This window comes from Odocoileus virginianus, chromosome 3, assembly GCF_023699985.2.
Source record: "Odocoileus virginianus isolate 20LAN1187 ecotype Illinois chromosome 3, Ovbor_1.2, whole genome shotgun sequence".
Classification (NCBI taxonomy): domain Eukaryota; kingdom Metazoa; phylum Chordata; class Mammalia; order Artiodactyla; family Cervidae; genus Odocoileus; species Odocoileus virginianus.
Window position 1 is genome coordinate 64,958,822 of NC_069676.1, and position 25,391 is coordinate 64,984,212.

General features: G+C 38.4%; 1 protein-coding gene across 2 annotated transcripts in view; it reads right to left on the reverse strand.

The window, feature by feature from the left end:
- Positions 1-22,855, reverse strand: part of SOX30 (SRY-box transcription factor 30) — a 40,995-nt gene extending 18,140 nt beyond the window's left edge. The window contains exons 1-4 of one of the 2 annotated variants that reach the window (XM_070465714.1): positions 21,537-22,855; positions 19,723-19,962; positions 18,276-18,455; positions 9,685-10,177 (exon numbers count right to left, since the gene is read on the reverse strand). In XM_070465714.1, the coding sequence (XP_070321815.1) occupies positions 9,685-10,177; positions 18,276-18,455; positions 19,723-19,962; positions 21,537-22,548 (1,925 nt within the window). In that variant the 5' untranslated portion in view covers positions 22,549-22,855. The remainder of the gene's footprint in view (positions 1-9,684; positions 10,178-18,275; positions 18,456-19,722; positions 19,963-21,536) is intronic. The other variant, XM_070465715.1, reaches the window with a different exon arrangement.
- Between the last annotated feature and the right edge of the window lie 2,536 nt (positions 22,856-25,391).

A 25,391-nucleotide genomic window follows, 5' to 3' on the forward strand; every position in this document is an offset into this window, starting at 1 on the left:
CCTCCAGTCAAAGCTATGGTTTTTCCAGTAGTCTTGTATGGATGTGAGAGTTGGACTGTAAAGAAAGCTGAGTGCCAAAGAATTGATGTTTTGAACTGTGGTGTTGGCAAAGACTCTTGAGAGTCCCTTGGACAGCAAGGAGATCCAGCCAGTCCATCCTAAAGGAAATCAGTCCTGAATATTCACTGGAAGGACTGATGCTGAAGCTCCAATACTTTGGCCACCTGATGCAAAAAACTGACTCCTTCGAAAAGACTCTGATGCTGGGAAAGATTGAAGGTGGGAGGAGAAGGGGGCAACAGAGGATGAGATTGTTGGATGGCATCACTGACTCAATGGAATGAGTTTGTGTAAACTCTGGGAGTTGGTGATGGACAGGGAAGCCTGGCGCGCTGCAGCCCATGGGGTTGCAAAGAGTCAGACACGACTGAGTGACTGAACTGAACTAGGTGTTTTTTGGTTGTTTTTAACTAGTTGAGGAAGTTTCCCTATATTCCTAGCTTGCTGGAATATTTCATGTTCAACATGAAGTGGTGTTCATTCTCATCAAATGCTTTTTTCTGGGTCTGCCGAAGATGGTGTAGTTTTGTTCCTCATTCTAATTTATATGGTATATTATGTTAATCAATTCAAATCTCTTGATTTTCAAACAACTCACAATCCTGGAATAAATCTAAGTTGTTTATGGTGTATAATCCTCTTGTTATTCTGCTGAATTCAGTTTGCTAGTATTTTGTTGAGGATTTTTGTCTCTCAAAGAGATACTGACCTATAGTTTTTCCTTCTTGTGTTTGTCTTTCTCTGATTTTTGCTATCATAGCAATACTGACCTCATGGAATGAGACCCTTCTATTTTTTGAAGGAGTTTGTTTATAAAGTGTTTACTGTAGATAACATGTATTAAGATCTTGATTTTTATCCAATTATACAGTATATGCCTTTTGATTATTTAATCATTAATATTTAATGTGATTTACATCTGCTACTTTAGTTTTTGTTTTCTATGTGTCTCATATTTTCCTTTTTGCCTTCTATTCCTTCTTTACTGCATGAAGTAAATATTCACGATTGTAACTTTTTAGTTCCTTTAATAACTTTTCCACTATTTCCTTAGTGGTTGCTCTAGCATTTATCATATACATCTTACCTTACAGAATCAACTTCAGATTTTTACTAACTTAATTCCAAGATATATAGAATGTTGCTTGTATATAGCTATTCCTTCTTCTTCCTTTTTGTACTATTATTGTTATATAAATTAAAGCTATATGTGTTCTAAAACCAGCAATATATTGGTATGATTATTACTTTATATAATTTTGTGCCTATTAAATAAACAGACAAAGGAAACAAGTATATATTCTGAAGTTTCTTTTTTTTTTCCCACTTTTATTTATTTTCTTAAGTTTTGGCTGCATCTCACAGCATGCAGAATCTTAGTTCCCCAATCAGGAACTGAACTCAAGCCTCCTGCAGTAGAAGTATGGAGTCCTAACCATTGGATTGTCAGGGAAGTCCCCGAAGTTTGTTATATTCACCTTCTCATGCATTACTGATGGTTCTCTTAATATGTTCCTGTGGATTCAAGTTACAATCTGCTATCATTTCCTTAGTCCAAAACAACTTTGCCTCCACCTAACTCCTTCTGCTTTTATTATCAAATACATTACATTTCTATATATTATGGTCCCCAAAATTATTTGCATATTGCTTTATATAATTGTTTTTAAAACCAGTCAAAAGAAGATTCATAATGCCTTTATGCTGTCTTTGTAAGTATTTTTTATTAACTTTTATTAGAATATAGTTGATTTACAATGTTGTTTGTATATTATAGCTAGTTTCTTCTATATAGGAAAGTGAAACAGTTATACATATATGTGTATATATATATATATCCACTCCATTTTAGGTTTCCTATACTATCTTTTGTATTTTTACCTTTACTGGGGCACTTTGGTATTTTGTTTGTTTTTATCCCAACTACCATTAAAGATCATTTACTTTCAGCCTGAAGAACTCCCTTTAGTATTTCTCATAATGCAAATGTGCTAGCAATCTCAGTTTTGGATTATCTGATAAATGTCTTTACCTTGGCTTCATTTTTGAAAAATGGCTTCACTAAATATAAGATTCTTAGTTGATTGGGGTTTTTCTTCAGTACTTCAAATGTATATTCTAGCTTCCATTGCTTTTGATGGAAAGTCAGGTGTTAATTTTATTGGGGTTTCCCCATACATGATATGAGTGTCTATCTGCCTGTCTCTCTCACTTTCTCTTTGGCTTCAGATTTCACTATGATGTGGCCCTCTGTGGATCTCTTGGATTTTAGACAATTCATAATTCATTACATTTCTTAAATGTATAACATTTTTCATCAAATATGAGAAGTCTTCAGCTATTATATCTTCAAATACTTTCTGCTTTTCCTCTCCTCCTTTATGATACTTTTATATATATATTGGTGCACTTAATGATGACAGTTCTGATGCTCTGTTCATTTTTCTTCATTCTTTTTTCTATTCTTCAGGTTGTATAATCACTACCAGTCTACTTTCAAGGTTTCTGATTCATTCTCAAGTCAGTTCAAGTTTACTTCTGAGCCCCTCTAGTGAAGTCTTCATTTTGGTTATTGTGCTTTTCAATTCCAGAACTTCCATTTGGATTTTTTTATAATTTCTATGCCTTTAATGATAGTATTTATGAAGAGATATCATCATCACAACTTCTTTACTTCATTAAAAATGGTTTCAATTGTTTGAATATAATTATAACGTCTTGGAAGCCTATGTTATATTTGAGATACGAGCCCTACCACTGGTAGCTTCTATTGCTTATTTTTCTCCTCCATGTATCAATGGCGCCTTCCTTTTCTTTGCATGTCACAATTTTTGGTTGAAAACAGTACATTTTCAGTAACTTGGGAGCAATAACTTTCAGGAACTTGGGACAATAACTCTCTTTCACTTTTCCAGGTCTAGTGTTTTTTTTTTTTTCTTTTGGCTTGTTTTTTGTTGACTTGAAATTTTAGTGAAGTATGTTTCCTCTACAGTGTAAACCCTGAGTGTCACTTCTTGGAGGGCACAGATTTGGACATGAATACAGTCACCCTAGGATGATAATGGTTTTAGCAAGAATCTCTTTCTTTTTGTGTTAAGCTCTTTGACTCATTTACCATTACATACAGCTTGAGGATTACACTCATTACTGGCTGATTGCTCCAAGGTTTCAACGTGTCTTGGGGGCAGAGATTATTCCACAGTCTGACCCAATTAAATTCAGACAGGGGTCAATTTTGAGAAGTCTCTGAGGTTTGTTCTGACTGCAGGAGGGTTCTTAGTGTTTCTTTCCCTAGTTTTTTGGTGTACTAGCTGGCATACAGTTATATTCTTAGTCTTAGTTCCCAGATCAGGAATCAAACCCTTACCCCCTGCAGTGGAAGCCCAGAATCTTAAACAGTGGACTAGCTTCTTAGTCTGGATTAAGTGATGCCCCTTTTATTTGCTTACCACCAGAATCTCCTTGTTTTCAAGAATGTCCTTAAGCATGAATTTCCCCACAGTTTCAGAAAAGTCAAATTCCTCTTGGAGAGAGTTTCTGAGCTCTCTATTCTTATGGCAAAATTTCTGGTTTTCTTCTGCCAGCATAGAACATCTCTTCTAAAAGTGACCTGGATCAAGGATGCTCAGGGTCACAGCACTCTCTGTTTGTCATCCTTAAGAGTTGAGCAGTTATCCTGTTAGTAGGTGCTGAGCAAAGGAAAGGAACCCCCAACCTCTTGGTTACATTCACCATGAATTTAACCTCTTTAACTAAGAGCTGGAGAGGATGAGAAATGCTACATCTCTCTGTAAGATATTGTATCCCTTGATTAGGAGCCGAGGGGAGAGAAAGCTATCTTCTTGGCCACTCAGAGTTGGATTCCATCAAGTTAACTGAGGGAGGGAGTAAGGGATAGTATTTTTCACAGCCCAAGTGTCATAGACTCTTGCTCTTCTTACCAAGTTTTAGGATGTATTCTTGAATAAATGTTTCCTTATCTGCTGTATGCCCTTAGGACACTTCCCAGAGAATTTAAGTGGTTGGTCTTTAAAAATAGTTTTTACCAGTTTTGTTTGTTTGCTTGGGAGTAGGTTCACAGAACTCCTCATGCTGCCATTTCAGAAATGAAACTCCCTCTCTCTCACACTTGTAATCATACTATTGCTCTTAATATCCTCAATCTTTGCTTTGGATATAGTTAGCTACTTGAAAACAGTAACTTTGATCATTTCAAGTCTTGATTTTAAGAATTTTTAGATAAACCATAGCAACATTTAGTCTAGATCTAGCTAAAACAAGACTCTCCAAGTAGTCAGTATCCCATCAATGTTTTCTAATCTGTTTGGTGAGAAAAAGAAATATTCCCAGCCTGGAGTGAGTGCTGGGCACTGCTGTCTCTGATTTGTTGGACAGTTTTTTCACCAGTCTTAGGTAATATTCCTCCTAAGCATCAGCTGATCAGCATTCAGCTGAATACTCAAAAAGGAACCTATGCAGAGATCCAGAATTCTTGCACTGTGTAACCTTCTTCTCTTGAATACTCTATCCCAAGAACTCTAGCTGACTTGGTTTCACTGGACTCTCAGTTCTATCTCCTCAACTCAGCAAGTCTACAAGGATCTCCTTGTGTTTCTCCTTCCTGTTTCCATGGTTTCCATATGTTGCTCCTTCCTGTTTCCATGTCTCCTTCCATGGTTTCCAGACCAGTAAGCAGGGAAGATTTCAAGGCTTACCTCATTTATTTTCTCTCTCTCAGAGATCTTCATATTCATTGTTGATAAACAGTGTCTTGAAAACCATATATTTTGCCTTTTTTTAAAAAATAATTTCAGATGAGGGTAGATTCAGCCCTAATCTTGGCTGGTACAGAAGTCCTCTTTAATTATTTGAAATATGGTTTTTAGTTTCTTCCTGATATTCAGTTCTGAAATCTGAAATCAGTTCTGAAATTCAGAAAGAGATGGAAATACCAGATCACCTGACCTGCCTCTTGAGAAACCTGTATGCAGGTCAGGAAGCAACAGTTAGAACTGGACATGGAACAACAGAGTGGTTCCAAAGAGGAAAAGGAGTATGTCAAGGCTGTATATTGTCACCCTGCTTATTTAACTTATACGCAGTGTACATCATGAGAATCGCTAGGCTGGAGGAAGCACAAGCTGGAATCAAGATTGCGGAGAGAAATATCAATAATGTTAGATATGCAGATGACACCACCCTTATGGCAGAAAGTGAAGAAGAACTAAAGAGCCTCTTGATGAAAGTGAAAGAGGAGAGTGAAAAAGTTGGCTTAAAGTTCAACATTCAGAAAACTAAGATCATGGCATCTGGTCCCATCACTTCATGGCAAATAGATGGGGAAAAGGTGGCTGACTTTATTTTTCTGGGCTCCACAATCACTGCAGATGGTGATTGCAGTCATGAAATTAAAAGATGCTTACTCCTTGGAAGGAAAGTTATGACCAACCTAGATAGCATATTCAAAAGTAGAAACATTACTTTGCCAAAAGGTCCATCTAGTCAAGGCTATGGTTTTTCCAGTGGTCATGTATGGATGTGAGAGTTGGAATATAAAGAAAGCTGAGCACCGAAGAATTGATGCTTTTGAACTGTGGTGTTGGAGAAGATTAGTGAGAGTCCCTTGGACTGCAAGGAGATCCAACCAGTCCATCCTAAAGGAGATCAATCCTGGGTGTTTATTGGAAGGACAATGTTGAAGCTGAAACTCCAATACTTTGGCCACCTCATGCGAAGAGCTGACTCATTTGAAAAGACCCTGATGCTGGGAAAGACTGAGGGCAGGGGGAGAAGGGGACGACAGAGGATAAGATGGCTGGATGGCACCACTGCCTCAATGGACATGGGTGAGTGGACTCCAGGCGTTGGTGATGGACAGAGAGGCCTGGTGTGCTGTGGTTCATGGCATCGCAAAGAGTCAGACGCGACTGAGCGACTGAACTGAACTGAACTGATATTCAGTTATTTCAGATTCTTGGGTATTAATCTTACTATTTGTAGCATGTACTGACTCTTGCTCTTAATGAATCCTTTCCTTGTGTTCTATATGCTGAAGCTCACCTTTAATAATTATTCTCTCCCTTTGGACATTCCTAAGTGGCTTGAATGATTGAAGTATCTCCTTTAGAATAGCTGTCCCAGGTAAGTCATCCCAGAACTAATTTGTGTGTTAGTTTATCAAGTGGATAGGGTGATTTTAGATTCTCAATCAGTGTGCAGTATAATCTGGAATTTTTATTTCTAACAGAAGACTTTTTCCATATATAGCCCTGGATAAAAACAAGTTTCCTTTGTGCTTTGTCTGGATCAGTGATAAAAAAATCTTCTATTTCTTTATCAAGGTTGAGAGGCCTTTCTAAGGTCTTAGCTTTATGAAGGGGCATCCCTGGTGGCTCAGATGGTAAAGAATCCACCTGCAATGTGGGACACCTGGGTTCTATCCCTGGTTTGGGAAGACCCCCTGGAGGAGGGCATAACAACCCACTCCAGTATTCTTGCCTGGAGAATCCCCATGGACAGAGGAGTCTGGCAGGCTACAGTCCATAGGGTCACACAGAGTCAGACATGAATGAAGTGACAAAGCAGCAGCAACAGCAGCTTTATGAAGAGGTTTTAGTTTCACCTCCTCACCTTGAGCAGAGTCAAGACCTCATTTCCTTTCCTTACGTAGGCATTAAAACCCAAGTTTATAAATGCTGAGACTAGTTCTGAATCTGCAAACTATCACCGGGACCACTGTACAGGTTTTCATCTTATTGGTCATTTTGACAAAGGAGGATTTATTTTCCTTTCTTGTGATTTCAGCTAGGTATTAAATTGTTCATATTTAGATTCAACATTTATAATAGTTATAGCAGAAGGTATTCCATATTAGCTGAATCTATCTTGTTTTGGAACTATAAATTCTATCCTCCATAAGTATTAGGCAAAATATTGTATATGTATGTAGATGTACATTATAATAGGAAATAGGTCCAAACCTCAATCAAATTCTTTAACAGGTCTATAAGCCAAACAAGGATTAAGGATAATTGCTTTGTAACTTTTGATCTGTCTATATTTGATCAGTATTTCTAAGTGCCTCTCTGTTTCATAAAATGATTCCTTGATTAAACTGCCTAAGCTCCTTGGTTTTTACTCTAGATACACAGGGAAAAATATAAAATATGTATATTTGATATATATTTACCAAATATATATATATCAAATGTCATTATAATTATGGTATTGGATTGGCTGAATAATTCCATACGTAATTTGATTAGATTAGGGAAGAAATATCTTTTTTTTTTTAAGAAATATCTTTATAAAAGATTCTGTTATTAGTTGGGAGAAGAGCCAATAGAAAAACTGAGAAAGAATCAATTAATTCTGTTATTTAGCCAGACTGGATTTTACTGAAGTATATTATCTAAACAAACATAAATAAGATTACCCATATCCTTGAGGAAATTACCATCACACACATTACAGGTAGAAGTTACAAAGGAAATTAGGCAATACTATAAGGCTGGTCTTGTTTTGGAAAATTATATTCAGCTTAATGTTTATAGCTGACATACTTCTTCGACATTCTTACATGAAATAAAATTCAGTATAATACCACTGACTCACTTCATTTGGTTCATCTAATAGCATTATTATTAATTAGCAATAATACCATTCAAGATGTGGATATACTTTTCCAGAGTTTCTTTTCAAAATGTTCTTTAAGTTATCAATGGTTTGTAAATTAACAGCCAAATCCTGTAAGTCTTGTCATGAGTCAGGAAGATAAATTTCCTATGATTTTATTTATTGTATAAAAAAAAATTTCCTGCCCAAAAGTCTACTTGACTACACTACTTTTCCATTCAAAAATACAGGATGCATTTTCCATGTGCATTCTCTTCTAGCAACTAATAGCTACCAAGCAAGAAAAGCCATCATATTGAGAAGCCTTAGTGATACAGTGAAAAAAAAAAAACGGAATTAAAAATCAGACAGCAAATCTAAGTTTGACTACTGGCTCTGCCGTTTACCAGTTGTGTGACTTTAACAAAGCTATTTATCTAACAGCTGATCGGTTTCTTTATCTGAAAAAGTAAAGGGATAATTATGCCAAAAACAAAGGATTGCTGTGAGAATTATAGATAAAAATACCAAGTTCTCAAAATGCTAAAAAGAAAAAACAATAACAACTAGAGTAAGACAGTGCTATACAACCTATTCTAAATGCCTCTTCTTTTCCTTCAATGTAAGTACTGTTCAAGTCTTTCTTGTACTACAAAATGAATTATGTAACAAAGATAAAATTTCACCAATTTTAGTTTGTGAACCTCAAGGTTCTAACTAAGGCTGATCTTTTCAAACCTACTCATTTATTAAATTCTAGCTATGTCCTTAGCACTATTCTCATACATTTAAAAAAAAAAAAAAACCCACTGTAAAATTCTCTAAAATTCCTATAAAATCTCAGGCCCTAACAGATAGCAATGAGAAGAGATTATCAACCCCTAGCCTTAGGAGTCTCTTAAAGTTTGATTTCTTGAACTAAAAGACTTCTGAAAGCTGTTAAAGAAGAGCCCACTGGAAAACAAAACAAACCACAAACAGCAGTATCTCCCTTTCTCCTAATCTGATCCCCTATTTTCACTTTTAGTTCTGTATCTAAAGACTGGAAAGCAAGCAATTCCACTATAAATTGAAGCAACATAACATATTCTGCAAAACTTCTTTGAGGCTTTGGTACACCCAAGTAGGGAGTAGTTTTACTTTCTAAACAAGTAACAAAAAATGGTTATTAAACATTCTCAACAGAAACCATCTCTGTTTATACATTTAAGAGCAACTGAAAAGTAGAGGTTAGTGCCACTCTATCAAAATGCTTTCAAAGTTAAATTCTATCACTCCAAAATGAAAAGTTACAAATCTGTTTTCCTTAGATACATCCCTGTGAAAATAATTTCTTTTACTGGTAATTTACCTAAGAAACTTTTTGGTTTATTAACAAGGGTCCTGAGAGGGTAAAATAACTTTGGACAAGTCATTTAACCTCTTAGGCCAGTGCTCTCTATATTCTTGCTATTCAAAGTATTCCACAAACCACAGAATTGACATCACTTGGGAGCTTGTTAGAAATGCAGAATATCCGGCTTACTGTAACCCTGCATAGGAACCTACTGTAACCCAGACCTACTGACTCAGAATCTGTATTTTATTAGGATCACATGTGATTTATATACATATAAAAGTTTCAGAACCACACTTACTATTCAGTAAGGGGGTTGGACTAAATGATCTTAAGGTCACTTATAACTGATGATTTTTTTCAAGAGAAAAATCAGATCTGACAACACTGGAGCCTGTATTCTCATGTGGCAACAGTAGGCGGGAACTCGGTAGCAACCGCCCCATAAGATGGGGCATGCACTCTCCTTGGCTCCCCAAGTCCTTATCCAGCCCCTCCATGTACTCAAGTCAACTGGTTGGCCCCTATCTAGCCACTGAACTAACTTAGATACCAAACAGGATTGAGGAAGTTCCTTTTTCAGTAAATAAGAGAGGCTTTCAGGGGTAAAAATTCATTAACTATGAATGAATAGTTTTAGGTGAAAGGGGAAAGGAAATAAACTGTTCCTTTACCTTGATGGGAAGTAGTGAGGTCCAGGTAGGAAGTAAGGGTGATGAAAAGAGAATCGCGGTGGTGTCCCAAACAATGCAGCTGGATGGCCAAGGGGTGGGGGCTGGTAGACGTGTGAGTGTGGGATAGGAGGAGCCTGGGAAATGGGAGTACTTCTGGGACAAGTGGAAACGCTGGGATACTCCTTGGGAGGTTGGATGGTTGAGGTTGCAAATCTGGAATGGGCAGGACTTGCACTAGTTGGAATCCTGTTGGTGCTCTCCAGAGAAACAGGAGTGGGTCTCTTCACAGAGCGACTGACTCCAGAATGCAGCCGATGAGTGTCCGTTTGGGAGGGCCCAGCAAAGCGCTGGGGTGGGAGTGCTGGGTGGAGGGGCAGACTTGGAGCCTGGACAGCCACCTGGGCAGAACTGGAGACGCTGGGCTGGAAAAGCGTGATGGGGCTTGGACGCTGGACTGCAGGTGTGGGCAGCTGGATGGTTGGTGGAGAGTCACCTTCAGAAATAAAAACAGTATAGGTCAGGCATGTATTGAGTCACTTTTTATTTTTCCTTTTTTCAGCAGAACTTAATGAACTGTATAACCAGAAGCTTCCACTAATCATCTTACCTAAGAACATCACCACTCTATTTATTTCATAACATCCTGAACAAACTGAAGCCATCTTGTTCATTTATTTTACATTCTTGTCTCTCTTTCCCACCTAGATTCTAAATGCCCTTTTCTGTTCTGCTCATTACTATATCCCCAGGGCTCAAAATTCTGCCTGACACAGAATAGGTCCTTAAAAAAATATTTTTTGGATGAATAAATCAATGAATAAAATGTCAGTGAAAGACAAATACAAATGCTGGTATATATATATATATATAAATATTTCTAAAAGAAATAATATGAAACTATTGATAGTGGTTCCTTTTAAAAAGATGGTCATCTGGAAAAGGAGACAGGGCCATGGGAAGCCAGACTTTCATTTTATACCTATTGGGACTATTTGAATTTTCTGTTCTCTAAATATATCAATTTTATGTATTAATAGATGTTTAATCATAACAGTATGGGTCATTTTTTAAATTTCTATACTCTATGATAAACTAAATTATGAATGACATTTTTAATTGAAAAAAACTAAAGAAACCATCAGTAAAATTATTTTGCTTTATTGCATCCAATGTGAATACATAAGGAAATTCCCCAAAGAGACTATGACTTGCCATAGGTCAGCAATTTGTGACAAATAGGAAAGAATATTATTGCAGCATGGCAAGATAGAGATAGTAGAATTTTTAGAGGCAATTAAAATAATCATGTATTTTATCTTTTTGATCCTGAAGAAGAAGGACTGCTGACTGAGTTACTAAGTTACTCAAAAGACACATTTAGCCTAAATTTAACTAAACTTCTCCAAAGAAATACAGAGAGAAGCCAAAGTAATAGATTCATGATCGAGTTTATTTCAGTGCAGTTACGTCTCTTAATATAGAAGATGCAGTCCAAGAATAGACTCTATGGTTAGAAATGTTTCTGTCAGAGGCCAAAAGGATTGTCAATCTTCTCTCAGTCTTGGCCAGGTAACACGTTCCTCTCCTTCCTTCTCTCCAGGTAAGTCAAATAACAATCACCCTTAAACCTGGAGGTAGGGAATGAAGAGCTATATCCATCTGCTTCAAGATGGCCTCTGACCCAGTGAAATAGAGGCAACACAGTGTACAGATAAAGCTGTCATGATTCTCAGTTAATGGGGTTAAATGGACTAGCCTCCCATATGTGAGGCACAGGCTTTAGGCCTTTCTGATTAATCAAGCATAAAGTAATCTCCTTCTTCATGTTCCCTCAGAAACTATAAATCTATCACATATTATAAAAATAGTGTAAATCTGCAGGTCTGCCACCCTTACCGCAATCACAAAACTGGGAACTCAAGAGCAGGAACAGTTTAATTCATAGTAGTAGCCCCATTATCTGGCACAGAACCTGGTTAATAACAGTTAAGAAAGGTATGTATAACTAGATGAAAGAAAAAACAAACAAGCTTACAGCTGACAGAACCTCTATCTCTGATCTTGTACAAAAAAATCTCCTCCTCTAAATACATATTACACCAGGCTGACTTGTAAAATCTCTCAAAGTTTTATTTACTGAATTATCACTGCACTCAAGACATCTGCTCCTAAAATCTACCTCTGATGCAGATTTCTTTTCCTATGCAGTATGAAGTTAAGTAAGAAGTGTTGTCTACCACGTCTGAGACTGGCCCATAAAAAAAACTCTCATGCACAATCTTCCTGGCTCTTAGTCCTCAAAAAAGAAATATGCTCTTTTTAGGCAAAGGAAACAAAAAATTATAGGAGCTGTAGTTACTTCAGTTACTGAAGAAGAAAGGGACTCAATCTTTTAGCTGATATCAAATGTCCTTTCCTACCAAAGATATTTTTTATAAAATAAAGGGAACCAATGAAGCATGAGGTCATAAAATCATGCACTCATTTACTTAAACATTTACCAAGCAACTAATATTTTTGACCTGAGGTAAAAAATCAGATACATAGAAAGTTATATGGAAGTATAATAAAGATGTCCTAAATGTCAAAATTCAGGTTGCTATACCGAGAGGTTAATGCCTACAACACCTAATCATCACTGATAAACTCAGTGAATAGGGAAGACTTGTGGAAAGGGCAGAGATCTAATACATCACACTGTAGATAAGGTATGGAAAAGACTATCCAGTCACTTGGTTTCTCTCCTACTAGCACACAGCTAGGTTACATTTTCCATCCTGCCTTGCAGTTAGGAGCGGTCATGTGGTTCAAGCTAACTGATGAAGTAAGTGTTGTATACCACTTCTGAGACTGGACCATAAAAAACTCTCATGTACAATCCTCCATGCTCTTTTCCCTCTGCAAATTCATGCACACTTGGATTCTACATATCAAAGACGGAAGAGCCATAGGGTAGAAGAAACCTGTGTCTATGAATCCCTTGGAAGAAAGTCAGAGATATTTGTTTTGGACTTTACATGCATAAAAATGTAAACCTTGATTCTGTTTAAACCATTATGTTTAGGAGACTGTTGAAGCAGCTAGCATTATCTAATTGTAACATGAGGTAAAGAGCAGAATTTTAGACCTATAGTACACTATGATAAGAACAAAAGAAAAAAATTAGTTATTAATAGCTGTCCATAGTTTCGCAAATCCCTCTCACCCATTCCTAAAGAAGACTCCACTACCTGTGCTGAATGGATGAAGGATGTAACCAGGCTTTTGTTGTGTGACTGGGATGAACAGAAAGGAGTAGGGAATGGCAGAAACTGAGGACAGATCAAATTTCTCTACAAGAAAAAGGATAGGAAGCCCAGCATATGACTAAGAAGAGAGAAACAGAAAAAGGAGGAGAGAGAGAAATAGGGTAAGAGTCGGAGACATAGAGACAGAGATGGAAAACGGAGACTTGGGAATAACAGTTAAATAACTGCTAAGGACGGTGGGGCTTTGGGGAGAGAAATGGTAAAGAGGAGCCCTAAGAAGACTTAGTATAGTTTGAGCCATATGATTCCTCCTCCTTTGCTCCACAAGAAAACCTACAATAATGAGCTACATCACTTTTCAAGGAATCTGCAAGCCCTATCTTTGTTTCTTCTGAACATAAAACTTTGCAAGAATTGATCTTAAGACAAGGACAAGATAAGATTGTTTTTGGATTACAAAAATATTAGAATGTTGGAGGTTCTTTGTTTCATTTCTGTTAAAAAAGAAGAGATGGGTAAACCAAAATGATATTATATGTCTATGACCAAAAAATTAAAATAGTAGTAAACATTTTTAATGTCAAAATTTAGAGAAAATGTATGAATTCAGAAGAGTAAAAGATATCAACTGAGTTTAGATGTAATAAGGAAAATTCATTTCAGGTTGCAGTAATAAAATGTAAAGAATGAAATAATCTCACCAGAAAATTCATAAATATATAAAACTAACATCTGAAAGCCAGCCTAAAATAAATATAGCTTCTACCAGATTTCTAGAAGCCTTTAAAAAATTAAACGTGATCAATTTAATAGAAGAATTATACAAGAAAGATCTTAATGACCCAGATAACCACGATGGTGTGATCACTCACCTAAACCAGACATCCTGGAATGCAAAGTCAAGTGGGCCTCAGGAAGCATCACTACAAAGCTAGTGGAGGTGACGGAATTCCAGTTGAGATATTTCAAATCCTAAAAGATGATGCTGTGAAAGTGCTGCACTCAATATGCCAGCAAATCTGGAAAACTCAGCAGTGGCCACAGGACTGGAAAAGGTCAGTTTTCAGTCCAATCCCAAAGAATGTTCAAACTGCCGCACAAATTCACTCATATCACATGCTAGTGAAGTAATGCTCAAAATTCTCCAAGCCAGGCTTCAACAGTACACGAGCCAAGAACTTCAAGATGTTCAAGCTGGATTTAGAAAAGGCAAAGGAACCAGAGATCAAATTGCCAACATCTGTTGGATTATACAAAAAGCAAGAGTTCCAGAAAAACATCTACTTCTGCTTTAATGCTATGCCAAAGCCTTCGACTGTGGATCACAACAAACTGTAGAAAATTCTTAAAGTGAAAGGAATGCCAGACCACCTTACCTGCCCCCTGCAAAACCTGTATGCAGGTCAAGAAAAAGTCAGAACCAGACTTGTAATGGACTGGTTCCAAATTGGGAAAGAAATATGTAAAGGCTGTATACATAAAGCCTTTATATGTAAAGGCTGTCATCTTGATTATTTAACCTATATGCAGAGAACATCATGCAAAATGCCAGGCTGGATGAAGCACAAGCTGGACTCAAGATTGCTGGGAGAAATATCAATAACCTCAGATATGCAGAAGACACCACACTTATGGCAGAAAGTGAAGAGGAACTAAAAAGAGTCTCTTGATGAAAGTGAAAGAGGAGTGAAAAAGTTGGCTTAAAACTCAACATTCAAAAAATTAAGATCAAGGCATCTGATTCCATCACTTCATGGCAAACAGATGGGGAAACTCTAAAAACAGTGAGAGACTTTTATTTTCTTGGGCTCCAAAATCACTGCAGATGGTGACACAGCCAAGAAATTAAAAGATGCTTGCTCCTTGGAAGAAAAGTTATGACCAACCTAGACAGCATATTCAAAAGCAGAGACATTACTTTGCCAACAGAGGTCCATCTTGTCAAAGGTATGGTTTTTCCAGTAGTCATGTTATGGATATGCAAGTTGGACCATAAAGAAAGCTGAGCACCGAAGAATAGATGCTTTTGAACGTGGTGTTGGAGAAGATTCTTGAGAGTCCCTTGGACTGCTAAGAGATCAAACTAGTCAATCTGAAAGGAAATCAGTACTGAATATTCACTGGAAGGACTGATGCTGAAGCTCCAATACTTTGGCCACCTGATGCAAAGAGCTGATTCATTTGAAAAGACACTGATGCTGGGAAAGATTGAAGGTGGTAGGAGAAGGGGACGACAGAGGACGAGATGCTTGGATGGCATTACCGACTCGATGGACATGAGTTTGAGCAAGCTCCGGGAGTTGGTGATGGGCAGGGAAGCCTGGCATGCTTCAGTCCATGGAGTGGCATGCAAAGAGTTGGACATGACTGAGCAACTGAACCAAACTGAATTTAATATAAAATTAAAATGCTGGCATAACTGGCATCAAAGACATTTGATAAAAGGAAGTATCTAAAAAGTATTCTGGACTATTAAGCTGTAAGTACTTTCAGAAACTGGAAACAGGAGATAAGCTCAATATGTGGGATTAAACATGAGAGACAAAATTAGATTTTTGGAACTACAAATACTGGCTAGGAAAATAAGACTGATAGGGATAACTAAAATAAAAAGTTTATAGAATGAAGGTTATTTTATATGTTAATGTTAAAAACCCAGAAGGAAAAAAATGTGCCTTAAAAATCAAAAAGTTGTTACGGCTAACTGACCAAATCAAAGTGAAAGTGAAGTCGTCCAGCTGTGTCTGACTCTTTGTGGCCCCATGGGTGGTAGCCTGCCAGGCTCCTTGTCCATGGGATTTTCCAGGCAAGAATACTGGAGTGGTTTGCCATTCCCTTCTCCAGGGGATCCTCCTGAGCCAGGGTTTGAAGCCAGGTCTCCCACATTGCAGGCAGACTCTTTACTGTCTGAGCCACCAGGGAGGCTTGACCAACTTAGAGAGTGCCCACAAATGAAGAGCTCGTCCAAATCTGTGAAAAAGAAGCCGAAGTGTCTAAGTGAGATGCAAGTACAAATTAGACAGTTTAAAAGAAAAGTGAAGAAATTACATCTGTGGGACCTTAAAATCAATAGTAAGTGACTTTTTAAATACTTTTACAGAAAGAAGAGACTCAATGGAATCAGTGGGAGAGTCATTATGGTGTAAAAGTCAACTGAAAGAACAGAGAGACTCAAAACCCACTTCCTACTAAAGAAGACCTTAAGAAGATATCTGAACCTAATTCATTTTCGCAGCAGATAGTTTAAAAATATTACATCAAATGCAGTATAATGGCAAGTTCACATAATGTTCTAATCCAAATTGATAAAATGAATATATGAGATCTTAGGTGGCATTAACCTAAGAGCTTTAAAGAAACTCAAAAGTTAGAACTGAGAAAATATTGGATGAAGTAGATACAAATGGTTTGCCAAAAATGTTAATCCAAAGCATTTTTGGAAAGTCAACATAATACCAGGTTATCAGAAGTAGTGAACTTGTCTTTGCAAGTAGTAAAGCAGAGACATTACTTTGCCAACAAAGGCTATGGTTTTTCTGGTGGTCATGTATGGATGTGAGAGTTGGACTGTGAAGAAAGCTGAGCGCTGAAGAATTGATGCTTTTGAACTGTGGTGTTGGAGAAGACTCTTGAGAGTCCCTTGGACTGCAAGGAGATCCAATCAGTCCATCCTAACGGAGATCAATCCTGGGTGTTCACTGGAAGGACTGATGCTCCAGTACTTTGGTCACCTCATGCAAAGAGTTGATTCACTGGAAAAGACCCTGATGCTGGGAGGGATTGGGGGCAGGAGGAGAAGGGGACGACAAAGGATGAGATGGCTGGATGGCATCACTGACTCGATGGGCTTGAGTATGAGTAAACTCATGAGTTGGTGATGGACAGGGAGGCCTGGCGTGCTGCAATTCATGGAGTCACAGAGTCGGACACGATGAGACTGACTGAACTGATTATCATATAACTGTATATATACCTGGGGAAAGAATTCCAAAATTTTATAGATAAAAGATAATGATCTTTTTATAATTTGAGGTCCAAGAAACAAATCTTCACTGATACTACCTAAGAAGAAATAAGAGAAATTTAAAAAGAAAAAAGCCAACAAAAAAATACCTAGATTTGATTACTTTGTATGTGGTTTCCTATTTTGCTTTTCATACTTACATAAAACATCATGAATGTAAGAGCTCTACCAATGTTTTGCCAAACCTTTGCTCAGAATTGCATAAAGTTAATATATTGTATTAAAATGTGAGCTGCCTCAAGTTAAGAACATTGATAAATGTGTTTCTGAGAAGAGAAAACATACAGCATTTATTTAACTGTGGATAGAATGACATGGAAGAAAAGCCTTAAAAAAAGGTGTAAAGAGAAGAAACATAGATGATAAAAGCGTAAATCATAAATAACATAACATTACCCAAGGTAAGTTTTTTTGTTTTTTTTAAAAAGCATAATTAAACCCAGTTTGAATATAGAATTAAAAGAGATACTACAAAATAGCAAAGGTACTGGGAGAGGAACAGGGTGATAGGATCAGCTTTCTTTGCCTGGAGTCTGGATACTCTTGATGTGGCCTTGTTGGTATTTATGACTATGATACACAGGGAAAAAAAAAAAAACTGAAAATGCCTAAGTTCCTAATAAGTCAATTTTAAAACTGGAAAGAACAGCAGTTTTAGGACAAGTGATAGTAAGCAGGGAATGTACAAAGTTCTGCCTAAGAGATGACTAAAATAGGCTCTGGAAGAACAAACTAATGATGGATAGCCCTATAAAAGTTCTTAAGATATTAAATTCTCAATTTGGGGTTCTTAAAAGCAAAAGACAGGAATGTTGTAAAGAACTGATAATAGAGGAGAAATTTTAGGGAAAAACAATATAATGAACCAAATATCTGGTAGAAGATAGATTACTTACATTGATTTTCTAGAGCAGCAAAAAAAAAAAAGGTCTTAACAGGTCAGTCACCATGATTAAATTCCAGGACAGGATGCCTCATACCTCATCGGCAAGACATTCTTTTATGCTAAAACTAAAAAACACATTCCTATTTCCCACTGAATTACTTCAGTCATTTCCTGCATTATCTGCATAATCTATGGACTTATCCTGATTTGCTTAAAAGGTCTGACATGGAATATTTACTAGTCTGGCAAACCAAGGACTTTGATGTCTACTGAAATTTTTCCTTCTCTGATTTAATGTTTTCAGTTTCTCACTTTTTGATTTTTTTTCTTAATATTGTTGTTTAAACTCTTAAGCTATAAGAAGCAAAATTTCAAGTTAAAATTATCACATAAGCCATTACAAAAATTATAATCTACAACAAAACCAACTCACCAACTGTATGAGTGATGGTGTTCTGTAGGCTGGGAATTACCACAGAGTAGGTAGGTGAGCGATAAGGATAAATTGTTGTTGGATTTGTAGAGATGATATTCTGTGTGGTACCAGAAAATACATTGGAAACGCTTAGAGGGAAGCGTTTTCGCTTCCCTGGACGAGGTTGATAAACCCAACCTGGAGAAGAAGATTAACCATTTTTAATTTGAACCTACAAATCCTATTTAGCCTTTAAATAGTTCTTTTCACATTAAAAGTCCAAAACACTTCTAAGTCTTAGTTGTCTAAAGTATCTTTTCCACTTCTATGATACTATTTCTGTGCATTTCAGCATATCTACCCACATGGCTCCTAGCTAGTGGCCAATGTTGTTAACTAATAATTCAAAGGAAGACCAAGAGCAAATGTCTTTTCTCCAAAGACACATAATGACTTTACAGTAAAATCAACATTAAAGGCACCGAGTCTAATTCCAAAGTTTTTCTTCTACCTATTAAAAAAAATGCCCCAGTAAGACGCTATTTGTCTCCTCTCATTTTTTCACTTTCTGTAAGATACAATTATCTACGTCTTACAATGAAGCAGCTACTAATGACCAGTCACTATTTTTATGCCTTCTTTAGGAAAAGTCACTCTCTTAGACTTGGCAGTCTCCAAATCCACAAACCACCCAATTCCTTCTAAACTCAGAAAAATGGAATTACGGCAGTTGTTGCCACTGTACAACCAAGAGAATCACTGGTCCCCTGTGACCACTACTCTAACCATTCCCAGCCTGAACCTCTCTGCTATTACTTTAGGAAAAAAATTCTCTTCCCTCTAAGCACAGTGTGTTGGTCATACCAACACATATTTAAGTTTTTACCAAGCTTAATAACAATGTCCTCACTGCTGGGGAGAAAGTCAGAATTTATTTCAAAATATATCATGATGAGGATAAATTTATCAGGCAGGAGGCAGGACTAGATTCTTATAACCATATAATATTAAAATGGAGCTTGGTGCTAATGCCTGCAGTGTGCCCTGCGTATTTTTTCTGTTGCTACGATCTGAACACTTCATTTTCTAATACATTTGAAATACCATAGCACAGAACTCTGAATCTTCACCTTCATTAAATTTATATTTTTAAATTAAATCAAAACCACTGTAAAACTGTATATCCCCAGGTTTGCATCAGTAGGCAAATGTAAGACCAGATCAGGTTTGCATTAGTTGGCAAATATGAGACCAGATATTGTTCTACTTTGTTCTGTTTAAGAAAACTTATGTCCAGTATCAATTCAATCATTACTAAAATATTAGCCATAATTTTCTCTATTGTACATATCAGACCATAAGAAAATTACATTTTGTCTTTCAATCTCATCCTAACCTATTCTTTACCTAAATAAATAAATTTAAAAGAAATCAGAAAGAGGCTTCGTTCATTTCATTTGATTACCAGGAAATTCCTCTCTGTGCTTTTCTTTAATCTTTTGCGCTTCATCATAATAGGGTTTCTTTTGTTCTTCACTAAGTTTGTTCCATTCTAACCCAAGCTGGACACTGATTTCTGCATTGTTGGCTGCTGGGTTAGCTTTGGCTAGTGCTGGCCGGTGGATCCTTGCCCAAACCATAAATGCATTCATGGGTCGCTTCACATGACCATTTCTGTCCTTACTGAAGGGAGTATCTGGTATTCCTACATGACAAAAATTAAAAGACTAAATTAATGTGACACACACACACAATTTTAAAGTGAAGTGCACCTCCAACTATATTTACTTTTTAAATATACGGAGAAAATATTCACTTCAATATAGCCAAAGAACTGCCAGTATTCCAGAATTCCTCATGACCCTTGAACTCAGCATTCTAAACTGTGGTTTAGAATGATTGTTCTTTTCATCAGAAAGAATATTATTATTGAAGACACTGTAAAATGCTGGCTTATTACTTCCTTGAGTTATAGTAATGCCTCTAACAACAATTAACATTTGGCTTATTTCCCATTAAAAATATTCTATTAATGGGGAACAGGAACTATAACTTATTCATGTCTATAATTCTAGCACTAGGTGGGTGTACCCTAAAAGTTTAAAGGAATTCACTTACATGCCGCTGGAGTGCTCATTCAAGCAAAAATACTTATAATACTATAATGTTAGTTATATTTCATTATTAAAGTGAAGCACCTGCCAAGGTGGGTCATTAACACTAGTCCCATGTCCTGGGAAAAAAGAGGAAAATAATAAAGGTGACTTTTTGAAAGTCACAGGGGCAACTGAAATTACAATAAAGGAAGCTGTTTAAAGTCACATTTCTTATATAATTCATCAAAAGCCACTGTATATAAATTTCATATATTGTTACTCTTTATCTTAAGGTCACTTGACATATAAAATTCTAAAATGCACAAAGGATGAAACAAGTTATTATAAAGAAAGGTTTCCCTTTCTCTCCTTTAGAAAATGAAAACAAAGTTTAAAAACTACTAAAGGTGAAAAAGCAAGAGGGTGGGGAGGGAAGGAAGAATCAATAAAGAAAATAAGAACAAATACAGTAAATATAAAATTAGTGAAATATAAAGTGAAGATTAATATGAATTTCCACATTTACTGGCATAATATTCTGTCTGAACTAAATCTTAAAGAATTTTCTAGCTATGTATTTGGAAACAATAGATAAAAATAAGATATCTACTTGTAATTGTTACTACTGTAATTATGGTCCTTTATTTGAAAACTTTTACTTTCATTTTCCGAATTTCTCTAAGTCCTTAGCTTTTAGAATACTGTTACAATTAATTATGTAGTCTTATCTCCTAGAAAATGCTTACTCTTCATTTTTAAAAAAGATAAATCATTTCTAAATCTTTTATAAACTTCCCTATTTTTTCTTAAACATTTTTATTAATACACGTAAAAATACTGAGCTACTATAATACAACATTTTAAAATGTTGATTATCTGCAGCAATATAAACTGAGAATGTTGTATTTACCTACAAAGACTATTTCTGTGTATAAGCATTAGCCACACCTAAATCTTATTTAATGGGCCTTTAAAAAAATAGGTTATTTTTAATGTTTGGGAATCTTGAACGTGTTAGTGTATTTTACTAGTATACGTACAAGTCAGAAGTGATACCTGTGCAGACTTTGCCCTGAGTCCATGATTTTATTTTTCTAGCTTAGGCTTCTCAACAGCTGATATGTCAGCTATGGGGCAACAGACGAAGCCTGAAAACCAGATTGATTCCCCTGCCGTCTAATACCTGCATCTGAGGGAAGCACCGTAAGCGGGACATCTTTGGTTTCAATTTTTACAGAAGGCTCCAATAAGGACTGCATTTTAATAGGCACTGGTGTCAACGGGACCTTGGTCAATCGTATCAGCTCTGAAGGTGGAGGTCCCTGAAACTGGATCTGGGCCCCGGGGGGCACGGTGTGAAGAGTCAAAGGGACCCTGAGGTCTTGCTGATGTGGCCCAAAGGCACTGGACGGCTGGGTCAGGATGACATCCTTGCTGCCATGAGCCAGGCCATTGGACGCGGGCTCTGTACTGAGCCTGCAGTCCTCTCGAAGTCTCTCAGGCGCCTCCGTTTTGATGACTCCTTCTCTGAGGACTGCCAGGCTTGTGCCTTCTCCGCCTTTTGCTGCGTAGCTCATGATCTCCTCCGCCTCCAACTTGCCCTTCTTCTCGTCCCCTCGGCGGCTGTTGAGGGGCCCGGAGGCTTCTGCCTTCACCGTCCTGGAGGTTTTCGGGCACGCCTCGACGGCCCTCCGAGGCCCAGCCAACAGATCCAAGCCGGATCCCGGCTCCTGCTTCTCCACCTTAACGTGCAACGCTCGGGGCTGCAACGGGTGCAACTCAGGCCTGCAGGGGACGCCCTCAGACGCTGGGGGCGGCGGCGGCGGCAGCAGGAGCAGCTCGGGCCTCAGGTGCAGCAGCCGCGCCTGCGCGGGAGAAGTGGCGGCGCCTTCCTCCCGGGCCTGAGGCAGTGGTGGCCCGGGGGGCAGCAGTAACACCTGCTCCGGCTTCACCTGCAGCAGCCGTCGTGCCCCTGGCTGTACGCCCGACGCCGAGGCTTCCCCACACGACGAGGCGACGGTCGCAATGGCGGCCGCGCACGGGGTGGGCGGCGACGGAGAGGGCTCCGCGGCCGCTGCCCGGAAGGAGGCGCCCTCGACGGGCAGCGGGGGCCGAGCAGGGCGCAGCGGGCGCGGCGGGGTCGCCCGCGGCAGTTGGCGCTGCTGAGGCGGCTGCTCCGGCCTGGCTCTCTCCATGGGGGGAGGGGGACGCCCCGGCCTGGTCCCAGGACGGATTGTGAGCTCAGCCGTTTGTTGGCGACCTTCCCCCTCCCCCTTTCAGTTAAGACCCTTCCAAGGTCTTTGCTACCCAGAACCCTACGCGGTTCAAAAAGCAGTCCTTGGTCTTGGCCTCGCCCAATCACAAGCGTCCTGGTATCCCGGCCCGCCAATCACAGGGGCGTTCTCCGGCCCCTCCTGCCCTCCGCGCTCCTCTCGTGCGGAGCCCTCGAATCACTCTTGATGGCCTGGGCCACGACACGTGCTGCCCATTTTCCCCGTCTGACTCTCCCTCTCTTCCGGAGTTCTCTTCCGGCCGTTGTCCTTAGTTACCCCTCCCCCGCCCAGAGCGCCCGACAATGGCGTTGCCCGGAAACAGAGCTGTTAGAAGCCACTGACCTCCAGGGGGTAAAATCTCGTGAGTCATTTAGTAGAGCTGGAGATCCCGGCAGTGTATACGCAGTTTGAGCTTCCGGGATAACCCATGGACCCAGACCCTCACGGGGGACTCAGGGCAAATTTTGCAACGTCTCAATAACCTTTTTACTTAATCTTGCAGGGGAGAGTGTTGGACTTAAGAGTGTTGGACTTAACCATTAGTGTTAGATACATTAACCACCACTCCTGTGGGCAAAAATACACCACTTCTACTTGCAAAACACATCCCAAATTCTTCCACCTCTCGGGTTTTCCCATTACTCCGTTCTGATCTTACATCATCTTTTTCACCTGGATGCTGCTATAGCTGTATATGGTAAATAGTTTATTTTTCGTTTTGGTACCACTACACTCTAGTTGCCAAGAATCTCTGAAAAATACAAATCTAGTCCTCTCATAACCTGCTCCATCCCCACCTCCAAAAGTCTTCTCAGGACTCTCCACAGGTCAGACAATAAAGGTTTAATGTTCTTGGCAGAATCCATAGGCCTCAGATGGCTTGGGCTCTAGTTCTCCTACTTAACCACTCTAGCCCCAGCTTCAGCTACTGCTATCTCTCATCATTTCTCCTACTTCAAAGACGTTTGAATATGCCCTCAGTTGTATTTTTCCCTTGTGTCTCCTTAACGTCTCCTGGCATTTCAAATAGTTCAACTAGCACTTCTTCAAAGACATGTTCTCTAACTCGGAAAATCAGGTCAAATCCCCTTTATGGCCTCATATCTCTATCACTTCTTTTAAAGCTCTTACCACAATTTGTAATTTTGTATCTGTTTGTCATTATTCTCCTGCCTCCCCCACTTTGCTTTACAGCAAGCCCCGTGCATAGGAATGTTCCCAGAGCACCTTTATAAATTGAATTTGTCTGTAAGTCCAGCAGAGGTACCCAGCAGAGGTACCCTAGGTACTCAACTATACATAAAACAAAAATAAAACATTTTTAATCTTATAGTAGTGTACCTTGAAAAGTATGGTAGAAGAGTGTAAAGATTGGCATACAGGGACTGGCATCAAGGGGATAAACAAGAAAGGTGAGAAATTGTAGAACTGCAGTATTGTCAGCAATAGGAAACAAAGGGTAAGCTGCAGTTTCACTTGTGCCTTCCGTGATTGGACATGCAAAAACACGTTTGCATCTTTTAAATTTTGCAACTTGAAGGTTGGTGTGTAGGGGACTTGTTTTCTCCTTGAGGATAGACTGTGTTTTGTTCATTTCTGAATTGCCAACACCAGTTATGGAGACTGGTGTATGGTAGGCATTCAATAAATACATGCTGAATGAATAAGGACTGCCATAGTCTAATAATAATCACTATCTGTATTAGGGGCTTTTATCTAGGCATTGGTTCAAGTTCTTTGTATTCTTATGCCTCTCCTTTAACTAGAATTGTGTTTGTTTCCATTAAATATCACCAAGAAAAAGAAAGAAATCTTGTATTAACATTTGTTACATTTCTAAGTGATGTCCTAACTAAAAGCTATAGATTTATCTTGAAGCAGATAATTATTTTGCCACCAGGGCAAGTTAGCTCTCAAAGAAGACCTGAACCCAGCTCTCTTTCTAATACCTGTGTTGTCAAATGTGGCAAATAGGAGTTCTTCCAACTGGAAGGTAGGTAAGAGCAGTGGTTCTCAAACTTTTATCTCAGGAATCTTTTATATCCACAAAAATGAAGATTCTAAAGAGCTTTTATTTATGTGGTTTTATTTATCAATATTTGCCATATTATAAATAAAAACTGGAGGACTTAAAAAGTTATCAATTCAAGTATCAGTAATAAACCCATTACATATTAACATAACACATTTTCATGATAAAACTATGCCCCCCCCCCAAATTAGAAGAGTGGAATTGTGACTCTAATGTTTAACTTAGGTTTTTTTTAAAAAGTTAGATTCTCATGGCTGCTTCTGCATTCAGTTTGTTGTGATTCAGGTCATACAGGTCATACAGGCTCTAGATAGCTTCATTATACACTCATGAGTGTATGAAGTAAAAAAGGCAAATATTGTCTTAAGAATTATTATGAAAGTAGTGTTAACCTAGCAGGAACTCTGAGTCAGTCCCTGAACCACTCTTTGACCAAGCTAGTTGCATAGTTGTGCCAGGCTCTTTATAATCCCATGAACTGTTGCCTGTCCACCTCCTCTGTCCATGGGATTCTCCAGGCAAGAATACTGGAGTGGGTTGCCATTTCCTTCGATGCGGTATCTTGCAGACCCAAGGATTGAACCCACATCTCCTGCATTGCCGGCCGACTCTACCAGCTGAGCCACTAGGGCAGCTTTGCACTTTGAGAACCGCTGACGAAACAAAGGCTAAAGAAAGAGGCAGAGAAATAAATCATGTTAGATTTTGTGCAAGACTAGTTCATATATCGGAG